The following is a 17,856-nucleotide window of genomic DNA, read 5'->3' as shown; positions in this document are numbered from 1 at the left end:
CATTAGCAAATGGAAAACCAATTTTAATTAATCCCTAGTGTCCCAGCCCTCCACCTAATTTGTTTATGTGCCTCTCTGATTGGAAACGCGTGAGCCTGCGTGCACCTTGATGAGGGAGCTGAGTAGGTGGGGCGAGTCACAGGTGATATTTCAGGCTAGGAACCCAAAGATGGCAGAACATTAAAGAGTTTCAACTTGTTCTCTCTCCCTCTCATGGACACGTAACCTGTCTGTCCAGGACTTCTCTGAGCCACCTTGTTGAAGCCACTAAGATCCACAGCTCACCCAGTGAAGTACATGCTGAACCTCCTTGGCTGGGGAGCCCTGGAGAACGTGCGCCCCCCGCCCCCAGGCCCCTGTCCCCAAAGCCTTACCATCTCCACAGCGCAACTGTAGATCAGCTTCTCAGCCGTGACGCTGTTGATCTCATCGACGAACCGCTGTTTGTCCGAGAAGAACCGGTTCAGTTTTCCCGTCAGTTTTTTGCACATGGCGATGCAGAACTTGTACCTCTCGTTCAGGTTTTTGACCACTGCGGAGCAGAAACAGTGAAGAGGTCCCTAAGGTCGTGGGCAGCCCAGCTCCCATTCGCTGCTGCAGCCCTTTATTTAAGACGCAACCCCCCCCCCCATGAATAACCCTGTCAGACCAGTGCTGCAACCCTGACAGGAGACAAGTCTGATTCCCTGGTGACAAATCCCCGGCCTCTCCTTGGCCATGCCCCCCTGGGCTCTCCCCTAATCCTGTTCAAGGCCAGCTGACCAGAAAGTCACTATAAACCAGGAAGTGGCTCAACTGTGGCTTCTCCAGATGCCCATGGACTACTATGAGGCCCTGCCACCATGCGGGCAGGTAACTGGAGTCCACGGACATCTGGAGGGCCAGTTTGCTTCCCCTGGTATCAACTCTCACTCTCGTGCGTCACAAGGTGAAACAGTCTAAACTACCCACAGGCGAGGAGGCAGAATCCAGGTGCTCTCCCTTGCTTTAGAGAGCCAGCTTGGCGGAGTGGTTAGGAGTGCGGACTTCTAATCTGGCGAGCCGGGTTTGATTCCCCGCTCCTCCCTCATATGCAGTCAGTTGGGTGACCTTGGGCTCACCACAGCACTGATAAAGCTGCTCTGACCAAGCAGTAATATCAGGGCTCTCTTAGCCCCTCCTCCCTCACAGGGTGTCTTTTGTGGGTAGAGGAAAGGGAAGGCGACTGTAAGCTGCTTTGAGACTCCTTCGGGTAGAGAAAAGCAGCATATACGAACCAACTCTTCTTCTTCATCAGTAATATCAGGGCTCTCTTAGCCTCACCCACCTCATAGGGGTGTCTGTTGTGGGGAGAGGAAAGGGAAGGCGACTGTAAGCCGCTTTGAGACTCCTTCAGGTAGAGAAAAGCAGCATCTAAGAACCAACTCTTCTTCTTCTTTACTCGAGTATTGCTGAGCAACTCGAACACCTTATTTCTGTACCCTCAGCCCCTGCTCCTCAAAGTCAAAACACCTTTAATGGTGTTGTAACCCCTGCTGAACGTTCTCCAGGCTACCTTCCTGTTCTAGAATGGCCTCTCCCTGCATTCCAGGCCATAATGAAAGAGGCAAGTTTCAGCCACCAAGCCAACTGGTAGAGGAGCAATGGGGGTGGTAGTAACATGCCCAATCTAGCCTGGAGGTAAACTGAAGGAATTTGCTACCTTCCCCAGGATGATACAGACCCCAGGCACATCCCAACCTGATCCTGGGCTCTGGCCTCTCTCCATGCTGGCCTGTTTGCTTTCCTCCCCAAGTCTCCCATGCACAACCAAGCCAAGGGGGCTCCAGGTCATTCAAGTGAATTTGCCTGTTCTCCCCTGCGCCTGCCACTCAGCCATATTCAATGTGCACTATGAGACAATCATATTGCTGCTCCAGGAGGCTAGAAGAGACCCATCCTGATCAGATCTCCAATGCCCTAAATGAGCATTTCCCCCCTCCCCCATGCGGGCTCCTGGGTGAAAACCTCCACAATGGCAGACCAGCCTCCCCCCCCCTAAGCAGCCTGCCAATCACCACTAATCCCTCCCCCTGCAGTGGGCCAATACCCTTAGTTCTTAAGGGATCAGAAAGAGGGCCAACGGGGGCCAGGTTCACGTACCTTGCTTCACAGCAGTGGACAAATTCAGCTTTGCCGATTTGATCTGAGCTTTCGCCAGATGCAAGGACGACGCCAGCAACTGTGCCGCTTTCATGTACAGGACCAGCTGTTCCACTTGCCTGGGGGAAAGAAAAAAGGGCCCTTTCTGAGGAGTGCTGGTGGCGCCTTTTGTATCCGATATGAGAGACGGGCTGAAGTCCAGGCTGGCGAGACAGAAGCATCTAACAAAAAACAGCTTCTCTAGTGAGCTGGGCCTAGACCTCTCTCATACAGCAGACTCAGGACAAGGGGCACTGTTTCCCGAAAAGTCTGGGAATGAAAGAAGTCACAGGGAGCAAGTCTTGTTCATTCACCGGCTGAGACTTTGTAGTATTACTCATAGTGATTATCCGTACAAAGTGTGTGGAGAACAAGTGAGCTATATTTGGAAGAACAGGGACAATAACGTGGCAGTAAGCATCAAGGAAAGATTTGTAAAGACTTAAGGCTTGGACAATCACCTTTAAAGCCATACATGGTCTGGGCCTAGCACACTTGAGGGAAGGGCTCTCTGCCTACACCCCCCAAAGCACTCTAACACTCAGCCACTTCCAACTGGCGAGTGATCCCGGGGCCTGAAGAAGCATGTCTGACCTCAAACAGGGCCAGAGCCTTCTCCATCGTGGCCCCCACCTGGTGGAATGAGCACCCCGAAGCGATCAGGACCCTGCCTGAGCTATCACAGTCCCACAGAGCCTGCAAAATGGAGCTCTTCCGCCAGGTCAACCGAACCCTCTCCATCTGCTGGGCCCCCCAGAAACCCCCTCCCCATGAACGGAGCCTGACTTGTTACTGTAATCAATGTTGAAATTGTTGAAAGTGTTGTTGGAACTGTTATGAAACCACCGCTACTGTTGTTGTATTTAATTGTATTTACTTGATGTTATAGTATCACGCTGTACTTATCCCTATGTTCTGCCCTGAGCCACAGGGCAGGGCCGTATCTAAATAAAACATAATTAAGTGCGCCGACCTTTGCTTTCTCAAGCACCCCAGTCATGTGGTATGACTCTGTGCACCTGTGGCAGAAACCCTAAAATCTTGCTAGGGCTCAAGAGTGCCCCCTAGAGCAGGGGTAGTCAACCTGTGGTCCTCCAGATGTTCATGGACTACAATTCCCATGATGTCCACAGGCCCACAACCTCCCTTCGCCGGGGTCTGAAGTCTGACAAGATGCAGGTGAAGCTGCCTGGGAAGCCTGCCTTGAAAGACATCAGGTGCCTCACTTTGGATGAGGTCCAATTGTCTCTCGCTGACTCTGTAAACTGATTGTGGATCCAGCTTTATTATGGGAGAAGCCAGCTTAACAGCCCAGAAGATGGGCCCCTATCTTGACTTGGCTGCCTCGGCCACATGAATCCATGCTGTGGCTACCTCGAGGCTAGACTGCTTTAACACTCGCTGGGTGGGTCTGCCCTTAAAAACAACTCAGAACCCCCACTTGGCACAGAATGCTTGTACCCTGGCTAATCGAGTTCTAAGCTGGATCTGCTTTTCGTGCCCACTCTTGCAGACACTCTGGAAATTACCAGATGGGTACCGAGCTCAGCTCAAAGTCTGAACCTAATGGCACTGGGCCCCTGTACCTGCAGGTCTATCTCTCCTGCTACCTTCAGCCATCCGAGCAAAGCCTTCTGAAGATGCCACCCAACAAACAAGTAAAATCAGCAGCTGCCCATTCTTGGCTGTTCTCTGTGGTGCCTCCTGCAATATAGAATCAGCTGCTCGGAACTATCAGGAAGGCCCTTGGGCTTCTACCGTTCCTCAAAGTGTGCAAAACAGACTTGTCCAGGAGAGCTGTGACGTAAAGGATCGTCTCAGGTGGCGACCTCCAGCAAGCATGTGGTTTTGTTCCTTTCTTTCCATTCCTCAATCCCAGCCCTGCTGCATTCGGTTGGGCTTCCTAGGAATGTTCCCTATTAGATTAGTTCCTAGTGTATTTTATAACCCACTTACCAATGGACCAAACACCTCTGCGGTTGGATTCAAATACAATCGTCATTCAAAAGTTACCGTGTTCTGTGATCCACCTGCAGTCCCCTTGAAAACAAACCAACAAAAGGCGCAGGTGGCTGTGCGGCTACCTACCCCCAGTCCTTGCTCAGCTGGCTTATTTGATCAACGACCACGCTCTCCTGGATCTGGTAGAGAGAGACCGCGGAGGAGCACAGCTCTGGATTCCCTCCCCGGATGGCGGTCAGGTCCAACACACACTCCGTGAAGGCCAGCATCAAGTTCAGGTGGCGGAGGGTGTCTGTGTGCTCTCTCTGGGGGAAACAAAGGGCAGGGCAGGACAGCTTAGCCTCTCACCACACCTGTCCGTCAGCAGCTGCCGTCATATCCTGCCTGGTAGTTTACAAAAGGAGCAGAACAGTGGCCCTTGCAGTTAGCGAAGTGGGCAACCTGATGGGCCCAAACACAGGGATATTCCTCTGATGCCACCTCCTAGCACTGGTAGTCAGTAATTTCCTGCCCACTGGACATGGAAGTTCCCTTTAGTAGCCACTGATGAACCTCTCTTCCATTTTTTTGCCTATTCTCCTCTTAAAACCATCTACCTTCGTGGCCACCGCTACATCCACTGGCTGGGAATTCAACAATTTAACCACTTGCCGAGTAAAGAGCCACAGCGACAGATGCCCAGACTGTAGCGGGAGAATAATTGGGTACCTCCAGGGGCCAACAATAACACTGAATAGATTTGCCAGTTCAGTCCCCCAGGGCCGTCCACTGAGACGGAAGAGACTTGTGCAGGAGTCCGTCAGCAAAGAATGGTAGCAAGCGGGAGCTGTGATGTCAGCTTAGCCACAAGCACAGCAGGTGCCCTTGGGCAGGCCAATCTTTTTCCAGCAAGCTTCTATAATGGATAGCAAGCAATAGGTCCAGCCAGCCTCAAGGGGGAGAGGGGGCTGCAAAGGACTAGAGAGATAATGAAGATGAAGATTGTTTCACAGGGTGAAGTTTCTAAAGTGTTTCACACACATGTAGATTCAAGTCCCAGAACCATCATAAAGACCCACAAGATGTCCAGGGTATAACCTGTCCGGAATCAAAGCTTCATCACAAGGGAGCTTGGACCCTCAGCCGCTGATACCTCGGTTGCCACAGCAGCCAGAAATTTCAAGCCACACAGAGCATGTCTTTCTGGACTTCAGTGGCCAAGGGTCACAGCTAAGCAGATGGAAAACCTCTGCACTTGGGAGGGAATATGTTCTTCCCAACACAGACTGCAGTAAATTGGTAATCCAGACATCTAAATTTGGGATTCCTTATATACTTCTTGGGAAGATTTGGCTGCCTACTATCTTTTTTCCAATTGCTCTCTCTTTTTTTTCTTCTTACAAGCTCAACAACATTACCCAAAGTCCAGATTTTGTGGCCCAGGAGGCCTAGCCAACAACTTTTCCAAGGCAGAGCTCATCAGAACTGAAAGCAAAGCAATCAAACGGACTCCTTCTCTTGCCCTTCCATACCTCCATCAAAGTTTCTTCCGGTAGCTCGGGGGCTTCGAAAGTGATAAACCCCTCTAAGCTGGGTGGCGAAGTGCCATAAGGCATGTACTTCAGGCACGGAGCTGCCTCTGGTCCAGGAGGAGATGAGCCCATATAGGCCCCAGGCGGAGAGCCCATGTGGACGCGGCCGCTGGTCGAACAGAGAGACCCTCCTGAACTGTTGGAGCCAACTGGTGAGGAGAGGAGGAAAAAAACACTAAGGTACATGTGTCAGTGTATGAGAATGGCCTTGGACTGAAATCCAAGGCAATATCATTTGGCCGCCAGTAAAAGACTGCACACGAAGGACACAACAAGGACTTCTGCTTTCAAAGGCAGCCCTGGAGAAATCTACATAAGGCTTGGGGTTAATCGGATCGTATCTCCCTGATGGCCAGAGGTTTTTCCTACCAGCATGGTGAAGGACCCAGGTTAACAGCTGGATCGTACACCACCATTTAACAGTGGTGCTCGCACTGATGCAAGATGTCATCCACCAACGCGAGAGGATCTTCTGCCGCAGGGAAGGGCCACCAGCTACCCCCAGCGGAAGAGTGTCCTGGGACCCAACCCTGAGCAAAATAAGGATGCTGGGTCTTCCCAGATGATGAATCAAAATTGCTATGGCACTTCTGCAATTAGCAGAAAGCTAACATAAAGCCAGATGTTTCTGTTTATTGTAGAAGTGAACCTGTACACACTTTGGGAATTCCGGCACAGTATGATGGGCACGGCAACACCAGGGCTGCCACAAAATGGCTGCCACAGGAGTTGGAGCCAGCCACATGATTGCTGCAGCTTAAGTTGTAAAGTGTTAGTTTTTAATTGTTTTTATGGGGTATTGTTATTGTTTTTACTTGTAAGCCGCCTATCAGGAGGCAGGATATACATCACATCAAAATGAATAAATAAATACATTAAAAAAACAAACGCACAACGTAGATTCTTGTGTGTGGTGGCAGCTGCTGCCAAGACAAAATGTTTAAAAAATTAGCCAATCAAATCTCCAATAGTCAATTGGAAGCCTTGCTGGGCAAAAGCCATTCCCTTTCCAGAAATACTTGACGGGAGCCAAAAAAAGCATTGGCAAATGCCATGAGCACCATGTCAGGGACCGCTGGTGTAACTCTTGCTGTTTAACACACCCCAGTTATCAGCAAAGGCTTCTATTGGGGCATGTTGATTTACCTTCCTTAAAACACTGGGAATGCATTCTGACTGAGATGAGGGAGAGCTGAGGCAACTTCTCCTGACCTCTTCCCACCCTGCTGCGCAACAGTGAGGTTCTGCTCCAGGCTATCAAAGCCTCACCTGATGTCGTTCTGGCTCGGAGGACCATGTGGGTGCAGGTTGGAGGAGTGGAGCTGTTCGGAGGGGATCCCACGGTAAACATCACGGCTCTTGAGCACGTCCCAACTCCTATGGAAGGAGTCACTGCCGCAAGGCCACAGGCCCCTGGAGGAGCTGCAGAGAAACAATCCACCCCTGTGAAACCAGCATGAGGATCTCCAGGCAAAACTAAGCTGAACACAGAGAGCTGGGAAGGGCTAGGGTCAAGCCCACTGAGGTTTAGCCGAGACGTGGACCTTCCTTTAGCTCCTGACAGCAAATGGGCTGTTGTGTTTAAGGGTGGTGGCCTCTAATCTGGAACACTGGATTTGATTCCCCAGCCCTCTTTCACACGCAACCAGCTGCACGACTTTGAGCCAGTCCTAGTTCTCTCAGCCCCATCTACCTTATAGGGTGTTGTGGGGAGAGAAAGGCAGTTGGAAGCTGCACTTAGATTCGTTCAGGTAGTAAAAAAGGGGGAATAAAAAACTAGCTCTTCTTCTCTGTGATTCCCAGGGATGGCCAGCCAGTGGGTTTTTTATGAGATGGTGCAGTGCAACACTCCCTGGCCCTTCCTATCCCATGACATTTAATTTCTTGATTTTTATACTTATACTCTGCTTTCCCTCCCGACAGGGACCCAAAGCAACATATAACATCTTTCTCCCCTTCATTTTCTCCTCTTAACCTGCAGCCTGTGAACTAGGCAAGGCTGAGCATTTGCATGGGATTGATCCAGGGGTGGCCAAAAAGCTTCCACGGCACAGTGTGGATTTGAACTGGCCCCTCCCACATCATCACCTGACACTCTCCTTGATTTAAACCTGGTTGAATGAAACTTTGAACTGAGGTGCAGCAAAACATCGGCTAACAATTCTGCTCTTAGCGAAAAGGAACATTTTCAACTAATAAGCTGTTTAGAGAATCCCCAAATAAATGTTTACATCTCTGTTTTTTAATGTTGGAGGTTACCGGCAGGTCATCTGCTAAGCATCCTTACCGATACACAGCACTGCGCCACAATGCAGGTGGGTCCATAACTGGGCACCCCCCAACCGTTACCTGAACCAGTTGCATTATGAAGTTTGGCTGGGAGAATAATCCCTCAAAAACAAGGCAGCCTTCAAGAGCCAATCCTAGAGTAGATGTCCAACTGTTATAGGGATGCCTATGCTGACTCACATTTATTCCTCACTACATTACAGCATCAATAAAGAGTGGCAGCTTCTAATCTAGAGAATAAGGCTTGATTCCTCACTCCTCTGCATGCAGCCAGCTGGGTGACCTTGAGCCACTGGGTGACCTTGAGTCCACCCCAAACCTCACAAGGGGCCTGCTGTGGGGAGAGGAAGGCGATTGTAAGCTGCTTTGAGACTCCTTTGGGTGGTGAAATACGGGGTATAAAAAAACTCTTCTACTTGGCACTCCCTCCACCAGATTCTAAGATATGCAAGTCGCTTGCTTGGGAGATGCTGCAGTGCCCATGGGAATTCATTAATGGCACTGTATAAATTGTGACAGTTTTGATCTGAACTTTGCTGACGGCTGTACCCACGCCTTGATTTCCCACCACTTTGGTCCATCACTTGTATGCAGAAGTGCAAGAAAATAGCCTCCCTTCCTGCCAGCTGCAAGCACACTTCCTGCCCCCCCAAAGCACACACCCCAATTGCCCTGCCAGCGCTGCTTCTGGCAGTGTGAACAAATAGAGAACAGGCAAAGAATGGCTGGTAGAATGGGCTAGGAACCTAAAAGGTTGAGCAGCAGAAGAATATTTATATATAACTCGATTAAAATGTATATATAATTATTATAATTCATGTGCACGTATAAAATTTTAAGACATCAACATCAGTCACGTACAGTTGCACAAATCCAAAACATGTTGATACATGGATGAGCAACAAAAAAACCCAAATGCGTTTCAACGCCTCTTGGGATTTTCTTCAGTGGTCTAAAATTTAAATACACCCATGTGATGTAAAAATGGGGACAAGAAGGTGGTAAAAAGTACAAATTAAGAAGCTCCCACAGGTATACAATGTGTCCAAATACATCTCTCTTGCAGCTTCCTGGTTAAGATGTTTATTCTTCCAAGTTCCACCCTTATTGAAGTCCTCTCTCTCAGCTGGAGTGTATTCTCACGTGTCTCATAGAACGTCGTAGAATGGGCAGCAAATGAACAAGTACGCTTCCCAGCCTGCCTCAGCCAATGCTTGGATGTGTGGAGATTCTGGGGACCCGTTCCCTTACCTGTATCCATCGGCCGTTCGGTATTAAGGCTGTCCGTGCTGCCCTGGTAGAGCTGGCCGCCCAGAACTGTCTTTGCTTGCTGATCGGACAGCTTGCCGGTGCTTACGGACCTAGGAAGAAGAGCCAAGGGCCTTGAAACGGCAAAAAAGAAACCCCCAAGGGGACTGGTGATGGCAGGGGAAGGAAGAGGACATGGCTGCTTGAGAGGGTGTGTGTGGGAACCAGGGGAACGGGTCAGGGGAAACACTGGGCAGAGGGCTCAGCTGAGCTGTGTCACTGTCTAGTCCAGCGGTGGCCGAACGGTGGCTCTCCAGAGGTCCATTGACTACAATTCCCATGAGCCCATATCAAGCAAGGTATGAATACATTGATGTTCCCCACCACGAGCCACCGTGTGGGAGTGGCAGGTTACAAACTGAATTATAAAATAAATAAAACCAGGAAAATGTTTTCTTGGGATTGTGGTCACGTAAGAGGATTCACCTGCATTTACATACAAGTTGCGCAGGATGAATGCTGATGTTTGGATGCCCCCCCCCTTTAACCCTTTGCAAAGAGTCTGCAGTGGAAAGTCTAGCTCTCCCGCCAATTGACCCCACATCTCCTCCTCAAGAACTGTGTCAGCATGCTCAATATCCAGGCTGCCCTGCCTGGCCTTTCAGAGCATCTTGCTTCTGTGCTAGCAAGCCCCACACAGGCTGGCCGTGAAGGTGGGAGGTCTGGTGGGCTGCAAAGTTTCTTGACACAAGCCAAGAATGGCTACCCCCTCAATGCAGGTTGGATAGAGACACAGAAATAAGCTGTTTGCAGATCCTGGGTAGTCCCTCCTTAATGGACAGTTGCCTGTGTTCTTTCTGACCCACTTCACAGAGCAGAGCATTAATTAGAAGAAGAAGAGAAGAAGAGTTGGTTCTTATATGCTGCTTTTCTCTACCCGAAGGAGGCTCAAAGCGGCTTACAGTCGCCTTCCCATTCCTCTCCCCACAACAGACACCCTGTGAGGTGGGTGAGGCTGAGAGAGCCCTGATATTCCTGCTCTGTCAGAACAGTTTTATCAGTGCCATGGCGAGCCCAAGGTCACCCAGCTGGCTGCATGTGGGGGAGTGCAGAATCAAACCCGGCTCGCCGGATTTGAAGTCCACACTCCTAACCACTACACCAAACTGGAAAGACCTTCTTAGCCAGAGTCATTACTAGGTACAGAAAGAGAGTGAGAGAGAGAGAGAGAATACTAAAAAAAAGAGCCTAAAGTCATAGCCCTTCCTGTTTCAAGTAAGCATATGACAAAACCCAGCTGTGCTTGCAGAAAACAGCTGCCTGCATGCGGGAAAATTAAATACAAACTAGAAACACAAATGGGAATTGCAGAGCACCGTGGGAAAGCTCTACCAGGAAACAAAGGTTATATTTAGGTGCCCCAGACCAGGCCGTAGCAAAAACCACAGCGACCATAATCCACTGGGGCCTTTTCTTGTGCCACTGAGATGATACAGGACTTGTTTTGAAGACAGCCAGCGAGAGAGACAACCCTTGTACGACGTGCCCAGCCAAACAGCATTGCCAAAGGTCCTTGAGGGCCTCGGGGGCTTTCCAGTTCAGTTTTTAGCCACCTCTTACAAGCGACTTCCCTGCTTACAAGACAATGCTGAACCAAAGGGAGGGCGATCGCTACCTGCCAAAGAGCGCCTTGCCGTGCTGTTCTGCCGCTTGCCTCTCGGTTCCCTGGGTCAAGTGGAAGTGAGAAAAGTCCCTCATCTCGCTCGTGTCCTTCAGCGGCTGCAAGGGGGCGTCTGCTGTGGACCCCTGGCGGCTGACCAAGCCCACCAAGTTGGAGGACGCCTGGGTTTTCGGGATCTTGAAAGGAGCGGTTGCCTGAAATGAAAAGAATTGGGAGCCCTGCTTAACTCTCGTTTCAGTTTGTGTGCTGACTTGCTTTTCTAGCGAACTGGTGGGAAGGCTTGTTTGGCCTGAAACGACATTCCCATTGGCCTTAATGCAGACCTCATAGTGAGAAGACAGGATGTGTTTCCATGCCCTTCTCTTGACCTTGTAGACACACCCAAGGGGAGCTGGTCCTGGTGTAGCTGCCTACAGCCCAGCCCGCCAGATGTCCCTGGCCTACGACTGCCATGAGTCCCTGCCGCTGCTCTAAAGCCGCAACCGAGTCCATTCTGTCCGGACCCCCATCCTCACCTTTGTGGGAGAGCCGATGATGGTGGGCAGGGGGGTTTTGAAGAGCCAGTCGGAGCTCCTGGGTGAGGAGCCCATGTACTTGGTGGGTGACGTCCCCAGGCTGACCGGCCGGGTGGGCTGCGGGGAGTGGCCGTAGCCAGCGTATGATGGGCAGACGGGGTCCGAGTGCTGCTTCCGGAGCTTCTGCTTGTTTTGGTAAATGTCCGTCAAGGTCGGAGCGCTCTGCAGGCGGGCTCCCAGCAGGAGGGACTGTGGAGACTGAGACTGTGGAGCCGGGGAGCCTGGAGGGAGAGGAAGCAGGAATGCAGCATCCAGCAAGACACACCCTTCCCCAAACCCTCTGGACTTTGCTTCTGAGAGAGCTAGGAGACCTCCCCCTCCCCACTGGCTCTTTTAGAATCAGAGTTGGAAAGGGGCATCCAGGCCATCTAGTCCTGCCCCCTGCTCAATGCAGGATCAGCCTAAAATCTCCAAGATAAGGATCTGTCCTGATGCTGCTTGAAGACCACCAGTGAGGGGGAGCTCTCCACCTCCTTAGGCAGCCCATTCCACTGCTGAACTACTCTGATGGTGAATATTCCCCCCCCCCCATATCCAGCCTTTACTGTTCTACACGTTCAAACAAATAATTGCGGTGCCTATCTTCTGCTGCCAACGGGAACCTCAGAGAGCCATCATGTCCCCACTCAACCTCTTCTTCAAGCTGACCTCCAGAAAGGACTTTTCCAAGCCCCTCAAGCCTTTCTTCCCAGGACTTGGTCTCCAAGCCTTGGATCATGCTTGTCGCTCTCCTCTGCAGCCTCTCTATTTTGCGTACGTCCTTTCCTTTACCTCCTGGGCTCTCCCAGGTGAAAGACTCATGTAGCCAAGACTCCACTTGCATATGTGTGAAGGAACAAAAGAACACCCACAGAATGCAGGACTGGCCACAAAATCCCTCTCTCTGAGATATACTTAGAATTAAAGAGGGACAAGCATTACAAAGACGGCTTCAGGTGGTTAGCCATGCTGCTCTAAAGCCACAGAACTAAAGTCCAGTGGCACCTTGAAGACCAACCAAGTTTAATTCTGGATACATGCTATTGGGTGTATGCACACTCCCTGTAAGCATTATAAAGGAAGCTCCTCTTCCCCTGCCTCAAAGCCATTTCTGGCCACAACTGTGGCCTACAACACAATCTCTGAAGTGGTGGGTCAGCCCCAGGGGTGATGCGCACACCCAGAAACAGCGTATATTAAGGGCGTATAGAGAGGTGGCAGTAGGGTCTTGGCCATTTCTATGAATTCACTGCAAGTTACACAAAATGACTGCCAAAAAAAAGCCCCCCCCCAACCCCAACGCTTTCTGAGCCACAATAGTTGACAGCAGAATGGCAGAACTTCTACAGCACAAATCCCAACGTGCCATCAGCCAAAGGACACAAGAATGCAAAGGGGTTGTTTAAGGTCATAGCTCTGGCTGGAAGCTGCCTGCCCTGGAAACACTAGTTCTAAGAAAACTCTGCACATATTTGGACCGCTGGCGTTTTCTCAGGGTGTTTTAGAAGTTTATAGGAATTGATCCAATATGGGCTCCCACAAGGTGTTTTTCTTTTAAGGCAGATCATGGAGCCAACAGAATGACACCACCGTCTCCTCAAAAAGGCAGCCCCTGCCCCAATCAAACAAGACACGGCAGTGGGAGGACCGTGATCAGATATCTCCATCAAAGCACTACAAGAAGCAACATGGGGACCTGATCAGGGCCATCAATAAAAGGGTGCTGCGCTCTTCCACACTGCATACTTTCCCGTATTCACCCCAGTGCCTTCTCTCTCCACTTCCCATCCCCCCTGCTGCTACCATTATCCTTCGAGAGGATCAAAAAAGATGGACAGCACCAGAGTTTCAACAAAGCTGCTAGTGAGAGGCATAACCAAACACCTTTCCGCGCTACGAATGGGCACAGTATGCATCAAGCCTTCACAACACTTCTATGACTGAAGGGTCTGTTCATGGCTCTTGTGGCACCTCATCTATTTTGAACACGAGCCTCTGAATCGCTGAGTTGGCTGTGAAATGTATTGGCCGAACCAGGAAAAGCTTCCCCCATTTGACAGACAGCTCAGATGCCAGTCTCTCTTTGTCTCTCTCTCCCTCTTGGGATGCAATTACCTGCCCTCTTTAGAGAATAAGCCTTCCTGAAGCCTCAATAATTCCCTCTATAAAAACGAGGCTAAGGTTTGCCCAGATCCAAGTTGGCTCTGTTACTTTATTAATCAGTAATAATACCCGGCACTTAAATTGTGGGAGGCACTTCTGACCCTGGCCTTACACCAACCCGGTCAGGTGGGCCAGAATTATGATCTCCATATTGCAGATGGGAGGACTCCAGGCTTCCCTAAAGACCACCGGGTGACTCTGCGGCAGAGATCATGTTTGAACCAGGCGGCTTCTGGATCCACCATCTGCGACACAGTCTTCCAAGTCCGCTCACCTGAGGAGTTCCGGCTCCGGGCTTCGTGCCCTTGTGGCTGCCCGCAACAGCAGTGTCCAAGTTGCTCTGGTATGGTGCCAACTGAGAAGAGGCCAGGAAGACAACCACAAGAGGGATATGCAGTAAGTTTCCTCTTCCTAGGGAACGCTCAATCAAACACGCAAAAACCTCAGCAGTATCTTACTACAGCACCGTTTTAATCATTGTGCGGTTTTCATAAAATCCCCTCCCCAACTCCCGATGCTGTAAGAGGAGCTACAGATGAGCCTAACATCTCCAGGCAGCTTTCAACCTTCTGGCCCTCAGGGACCACTTCCCGCATCATCTTATTTACAGAGGAATTCCCGGGGGGCTGGCAAGGGACCTTGGGACAGTGTTGGGGTCGCTGGCCTGTGTGCCACGATGTGCTCTCTGTTTTTAACAAGGAACTGTTAAAGTGGACCCCAGGATGTGTACAAAGCACAATGATGCAGCAGACTTCATCTTTCAAGACCGTCCGACTGCCGTAACTGACAGCCAGCAAGGAAAAGGCTCTGGATCCAGGTGGGGGAAGCTCTCTGCAACACCACGCTGAGCCCTGGCGTGACACATAGAGCCCTGGCGTGACACATAGAGCCCTGGTGTGACAGATAACAGGTCACCTTTCTACTTTCTGGGTGCCTTTGAAGCAAAAGCAACCAGGTCTAGTCCTCTGCTCCCCTCTCCAGTTGGAGAGGAGGGAGGGGAGGTTGCCCTCGTAACTAGTGGTGGGCCGAGAGGCGCTCTGAGCACTTGCGCCTGCTTGGAACAGGAACAGGAACAGAGGAGCAGGGCCTGTCTGCAGACGTGCTAGGCTTCTAAAGCTCAACATGACATCAAAACCCAGATGCATCACACCCCAGAAACTGGAGGGGCTTTCAATAAGCGCAGCTTGGCAGATCCCTGGGAGCACAGGGCAGGTGGGGATTCACATCAGTGCTGGCACTTGGGACGGATCGTCGCTACCTCTCCCACCCCATCCCACCCCGGTGCTCAGTTGTAGGTTTACCTAATGGTGAAGGGGAGTACGGTCTTGAGGAACCTGTGGACAGCCTGCGGCCCACGCCCTGCACAGCATCTGCTGGCACTGGGGAGGAGGAGCCGGTCTTCAAGAAGCCCATGGGGCTGGTATTCGATCGCCGGACCACGGTGGACCTGAAAACAAGTCCAGAAAAAAAAAAGGGGGGGTAGAGAATGCTAGTTCAGAAAGAACAACTCATTGTTTTACCAAAATGAACATCTAGGAAAGTATCAGAATCCCTCACTTAGTTTTCATTAACAACTCCCCCCACCGTCAGCCCTCTCCTTCCTCTTTCCTTTTACAACCAGAAAATACAGATGAGCTTGCCACCAAATACTCAGTGGGAAGTCAGCTTTCCCCCCAAATTCTGACAAATGAGCAAACTAGGATGGCTGATGGGCACAACTTCAGCTACAAGGAATCAAATGCACCATGTTCTTGCTGTTTTGCCTTACATCCCACTCCATGTATCCTTTAGGTCAGGGGTAGTCAAACTGCGGCCCTCCAGATGTCCATGGACTACAATTCCCAGGAGCCCCCTGCCAGCATCCGCTGGCAGGGGGCTCCTGGGAATTGTAGTCCATGGACATCTGGAGGGCCGCAGTTTGACTACCCCTGCTTTAGGTCATAGGTGGCCAAAATGTGGCTCTCCAACTGTTCATGGACTACAATTCCCATGAGCCCTTGCCTCACCATGTGCATGGACATCTGGAGCGCCACACTTTGGCCACCCCTACTTTAGACCTCCTCCTGCTCCTCCAGTTTCTGGCTCCTGACCAGCAGGGTTACTTGAGTATGCATCCTGTAAAAAGTGCCAGGGGGGGTATTCATTCCCCTTAAGCCAGTGGTTCTCAAACTTCTTAATGCCGCAACCCTTCAATACAGTTCCTCATGTTGTGGTGACCCCCAACCGTAAAATTACGCAAGTGTTCTTTCACAGAAATTAAACCAAAACTGACCAATAATGTGAAGATCCATTGTTCATGATTGTATATAAATTGTTTCCCCCCCGGGGTTTCTCAGTTCAGTTCTGCCTCTTTCCCCACTGTGCCGATCTCGCTCTTTTCTGCTGCTTCGGACAGACAAACGCTCTTGTCTTGATCTACCCCGCAAGGCTGTTGTGTGGATGGCGCCCTCCCCCCGCTAAGCTGCTTGACCTGCCCCTGCCTGTTAAAGGGTCATTCGACCCCCCCAAACGGGTCCCCAGCCCCCCAGGTTGAGAGCCACTGCATTGCCCCGTCTTTTCAGGAGCTAAACAAACAAGGACACAGATCACAAATGAAAGGTGTGCGCCTTACCTTGGGGACCCGTGAGGATTGGAGACGGGGCTGGCAGTGGAGGTCAAGTTCTGCTCGATGCGCTGGTAGTTGCGCAGCTGAGTGGGAACTGGGATAGGCGCCGTCTCACTGCGGGGGGAGACCGAAGGCTGACACTGCCTGAAGGCAGAAAGCAACGAGAACGGAAATGAATTCCGGTGGGGAAGAGGCTCTTCAATCTGCACCATGGTCCAGAGCTTATGGAAAGTCCGGGAAGAGGCAAAGGAGGCTCCAGGCCTCTGCCGTGTGGAGTGCCGCTCGGACAGCTCCCCCAGCCGCCTCGTTCATGAAGCGAGACGGGGACAGGAGTGCTGCCAAGGAGCTTTCCTTTCGGCTTTCGCACAAAGAGCACCCAGGGGCCTCAGCCGGGAGAATCAATCTCACGGCTCAGGGAAAGCTGGTCAGCTGAACCAAGGCCGTCCTCTCTCCGCCTTCTCCCGAGGCAGGCAAGACTCCACCCCCCCCACCTCTAACCTTTCAAAACAAAGTTAATTCTAAGAAAACCCACTGCGGAAAGAGAACAGGAAGTTCGAAGGCAGAGACGGCCAGCCCCCCACCTCCCAGTTTGTTTGTTCAAGCCACCGAGGGGACGTGGGGTTGAGAAAGAAAACAGCTTATGTAAGCGGCTCCCTGACAGCCGATAAGCCAGCCCAAGAACCACACCTGAGCACCGGAGAAAACCACAGCTCCCAGTCAAGCGGGAAGAGTTTAAATCAGCCGGTCAAGCACTCCCTTTGGGGCTCTCAGATTCGAGCATGCTTCATGAATGGGAAGAGAACACCCACAGAGCACCTCTGCACGTGGCATGGAGTGCGAAATAAGTACTGGTAAAAGGTAAAGGTAAAGGTATCCCCTGTGCAAGCACCGAGTCATGTCTGACCCTTGGGGTGACGCCCTCCAGCGTTTTCATGGCAGACTCAATACGGGGTGGTTTGCCAGTGCCTTCCCCAGTCATTACCGTTTACCCCCCAGCAGCAAGCTGGGTACTCATTTTACCGACCTCGGAAGGATGGAAGGCTGAGTCAACCTTGAGCCGGCTGCTGGGATCGAACTCCCAGCCTCATGGGCAGAGCTTCCAGACAACATTTCTGCTGCCTTACCACTCTGCGCCACAAGTGACCCGTTAAGTACTGGGGTGATGTGCTAAGCCAGCCTTTCTCAACTTTTTTTTATGGTTGAGAAACTCCTGAGACATTCTTCAGGCTTCAAGAAACCTCAGAAGTGGTGTGATTGTGCAGAATATGATTGGGAAGCAGAGCTGGGGACAAGCCCACCCGGGGCTCCTCCCCTTCCCACCTCCTCCAGGCCCATCATGGGCCATTTTGACAGGTGGAGAAGGCCAACATGACCACATACGGTCATATCCTCCGATAGACTTTTAACAAATTTTGAAAATACATAAAAAGTAATTCACTCCCACCCATTCAGGAAACCCTTCCAGAGCAGTCAAAGAATCCCAGGGTTTCATGAAACCCTGAGCTAAGAGAATCTGCACTGGAGGGATGGAAGCAGCGAGGAAAGTCCTTGGCCTCAAAAGGCTACAAGCGTCAGGATGGTGGTGGTGCTGCCAATGGGGGAGACAGCCTGTCTGGCCTGGGA

The 17,856-nt window shown here is 51.2% G+C and overlaps 1 protein-coding gene across 1 annotated transcript in view; it reads right to left on the bottom strand.

Annotated features, from left to right (window-relative positions):
* Positions 1 to 17,856, bottom strand: part of ULK2 (unc-51 like autophagy activating kinase 2) — a 70,449-nt gene that overhangs the window by 5,514 nt on the left and 47,079 nt on the right. Inside the window, exons 15-25 of the mRNA XM_077312705.1 lie at positions 16,240 to 16,377; positions 14,930 to 15,075; positions 13,903 to 13,983; positions 11,427 to 11,707; positions 10,906 to 11,105; positions 9,234 to 9,343; positions 6,963 to 7,115; positions 5,634 to 5,842; positions 4,249 to 4,427; positions 2,122 to 2,240; positions 375 to 532 (exon numbers count right to left, since the gene is read on the bottom strand). Of these exons, the coding sequence (XP_077168820.1) occupies positions 375 to 532; positions 2,122 to 2,240; positions 4,249 to 4,427; positions 5,634 to 5,842; positions 6,963 to 7,115; positions 9,234 to 9,343; positions 10,906 to 11,105; positions 11,427 to 11,707; positions 13,903 to 13,983; positions 14,930 to 15,075; positions 16,240 to 16,377 (1,774 nt within the window). The remainder of the gene's footprint in view (positions 1 to 374; positions 533 to 2,121; positions 2,241 to 4,248; positions 4,428 to 5,633; positions 5,843 to 6,962; positions 7,116 to 9,233; positions 9,344 to 10,905; positions 11,106 to 11,426; positions 11,708 to 13,902; positions 13,984 to 14,929; positions 15,076 to 16,239; positions 16,378 to 17,856) is intronic.

This window comes from Paroedura picta, chromosome 15 (assembly GCF_049243985.1).
Source record: "Paroedura picta isolate Pp20150507F chromosome 15, Ppicta_v3.0, whole genome shotgun sequence".
NCBI lineage: Eukaryota > Metazoa > Chordata > Lepidosauria > Squamata > Gekkonidae > Paroedura > Paroedura picta.
Note: the sequence above shows the minus strand (reverse complement) of the source record. Positions and strands in the feature narration are given on the sequence as shown.